General features: G+C 37.9%; 1 protein-coding gene across 1 annotated transcript in view; it reads left to right on the top strand.

The window, feature by feature from the left end:
* The window catches only part of atp9a (ATPase phospholipid transporting 9A), a gene marked incomplete at its 5' end in the record, with an annotated part of 73,016 nt that overhangs the window by 26,314 nt on the left and 44,190 nt on the right, over positions 1 to 2,512 (top strand). Inside the window, 1 exon segment of the mRNA XM_014032834.1 lies at positions 2,015 to 2,176. Within this exon segment, the coding sequence (XP_013888288.1) occupies positions 2,015 to 2,176 (162 nt within the window).

The following is a 2,512-nucleotide window of genomic DNA, read 5'->3' as shown; positions in this document are numbered from 1 at the left end:
AATACAGTATTATACATGAATAAATACAGTATTATACATGAATAAATACAGTATTATATGTTAATAAATACAGTATTATATATGAATAAATACAGTATGTATTGGTGGTTTGTATTGTTGTCAGGAAACTGAGCTTTTCTTTGCCTTACATGGTGTTTATGGGTTCCTATGGCTCAGACGGTTTAATACCACTTAGACATGTTGAACACTTTACTTCTGACCTTGTCTGCGAGAGAGGAATGCTGCCCTGTTTTCCTCATCTAATGAATCCTGACATTAGAGCAGGGTTATTACAGCTCTGCCCTCACACCAGTTTTTAAATGTGCAGATGATCACAGTGATGTATTCTGCATGATTCATGTTACCGTTTGATTTCTGACTCAGGTTGTGTTTTTTGCTGACTAATCAAAGCTGTGGGCCACGTGTTGGTTGAGTCAGACCTGCTCGGTCCAGTTAGAAACAAATCCCCAGACATCCTAACCCTTTCATTCAGAGGTGCTGCGGTGGCCAACACCAGCTCCAACACTGAGCCCACGCTCCAGACTCTGACTCAGAACTTTCTTCATCTGTCCTGACCTGGTGGAGTTCAGAGCTGCTCAGAGCTGCACTGCCTCGTCTTCAGCCCGTACCCCTGGTGCCAGGGGCAAAACTGCTTTTTCTCTTTTCTATTTCTTTTAACGTCTTTTAACTTCTGATCTGTCAGTTGAACCTGGACATGTTTGGTATCAAAAGAAACCTAAGAATTTTGACTAAAATCTCATGGAAACTGTTTTTACTTTCACCAAACACAGTTCAAACAACAAGCAGTTGAATCAAAGTATACAAACCGTACAAAATGTCATCATTGCAAATCTGTAAATGAAAAAAAAAATTTGACGTTATTTTTTAAAGCAAGTCAAAGTAAATACCAAAGTAGGTTGTAAAGTGGGTTGAAAGTTTTTTTTTTCTTGATTTTGAGTGAATATGATCCAACGGAAGTCAAATATAATTTCTCATTATTTTGTTTAATATACAGTATATGGTGACAAATAAATGTTTGGTGATTTTTTTCAAAAGAAAAAACATTCAATAAGTCTTTTAAGGCAGGTAAGACAAAAAATAACTTTTGGAAGTTAAAATCTTCAGATTTGTTAACATTTATTAACTGTACCATCATGGTCTGTCCTGTGCAGAATGATAAAACACTAAATTATTTCTGTTTATTCAAACCTCTGTAACTTTGCTCCAGTTCATTTTAGCAGCATGCATCGTTGCACAGGTGATGTCCACAGGTGGGTTTGTGGTTTCCAGGAGTTTTGATTAAATCTCCCAAGTGTTGCTTTATTTTGATACCAAGACTTTTTAAATACAGTTTGTAAATGCTGACATACACTCAGTTACATTTCAGTGTGGGGTTTAGAGCAAAAACATCCAGAAAACCCTTTGGGGCTGAAGAGGTTAAAGGACCCCCATACAGACTTTGTCAGACYACGTGGCAAATATTTGCTAAATAAGTCATTTTGGCACCAAATCCTTCCCCCTCWCTGGGGTGGACCATGGAAACCAGTGGTTCTGGTTTTCCCTGGTCCTGGCAGCAGAGCAGTGATAAGTGACCTTATTGGGAAATGTCATGTCCCATCTCCCCCTCCCTCACATCACTGCTCTATATTAATGGATGTTGTCGTGTCCTTCAGAAAGCATTGAGCCAAAACAATGTTTTCATTTCAGAAAAGGCCGTCCTCCTGCTTTATCAGTCAATATCCTTAAGTGCTGAAAACGCTGCAGATATTGATTAAAGTTGTGTCTTCTGTGCGCTCTGAGCTTCTCTCTAAACTGAACCAGACTGAAGAAAAGAAACAAAATAACCTCATGTTTTTACCATGAAGATAAAAAGAATCATTTCTCTCTTGTGTGTCCTGCAGTTATGATGCAAAGATATCAAATATCAGCTATRAATACTGCAACACGTTCCTCTTTGTTTCCAGTTTAATTTACTTTAATGATCTCCACGAGCCTTTCCCTGTGTGGCTGCTAGGTGTCACTGGTGCAGTGGACCGAGAGCGTTGGGCTGACACTGGTGGGGAGAGACCAGTCCTCCATGCAGCTGCGGACCCCTACTGGACAAATCCTGAACTTCACCATCCTGCAGATATTTCCTTTCACCTATGAGAGCAAGAGGATGGGCATCATTGTGCGAGTCAGTGCAAACACTCTTGTTTTTAAATTTATCATTGTTTGTTAAAGTTCAACATTTTTCCTTTATTATGTGTTTTGAAAGAATTTGTGTGTTCCTCAGTATTTCTGCTTATTTTTGTCACACACTCACAAAAAGACCATTGAAGTCAACAGTGCAGTCATTTTCAGTGAAATATTCAGGKTATTATGTAGTTTTAGATATTTTTCTCCCACTTCCCTTTAAAACGCTCCATAAATCTATAATATTACTTTTGTTTTTTTCCCAGTAATTTATTATAATATTCTTTCTTACAGAATGTGTTTTTATGTTTCTTATACCTTTCTTCTGTTTTTATAG

This window comes from Austrofundulus limnaeus, unplaced genomic scaffold, assembly GCF_001266775.1.
Source record: "Austrofundulus limnaeus strain Quisiro unplaced genomic scaffold, Austrofundulus_limnaeus-1.0 Scaffold1550, whole genome shotgun sequence".
Classification (NCBI taxonomy): domain Eukaryota; kingdom Metazoa; phylum Chordata; class Actinopteri; order Cyprinodontiformes; family Rivulidae; genus Austrofundulus; species Austrofundulus limnaeus.
The sequence above is the reverse complement of the archived record's forward strand: the minus strand, read 5'-3'. Positions and strand labels throughout refer to the sequence as shown.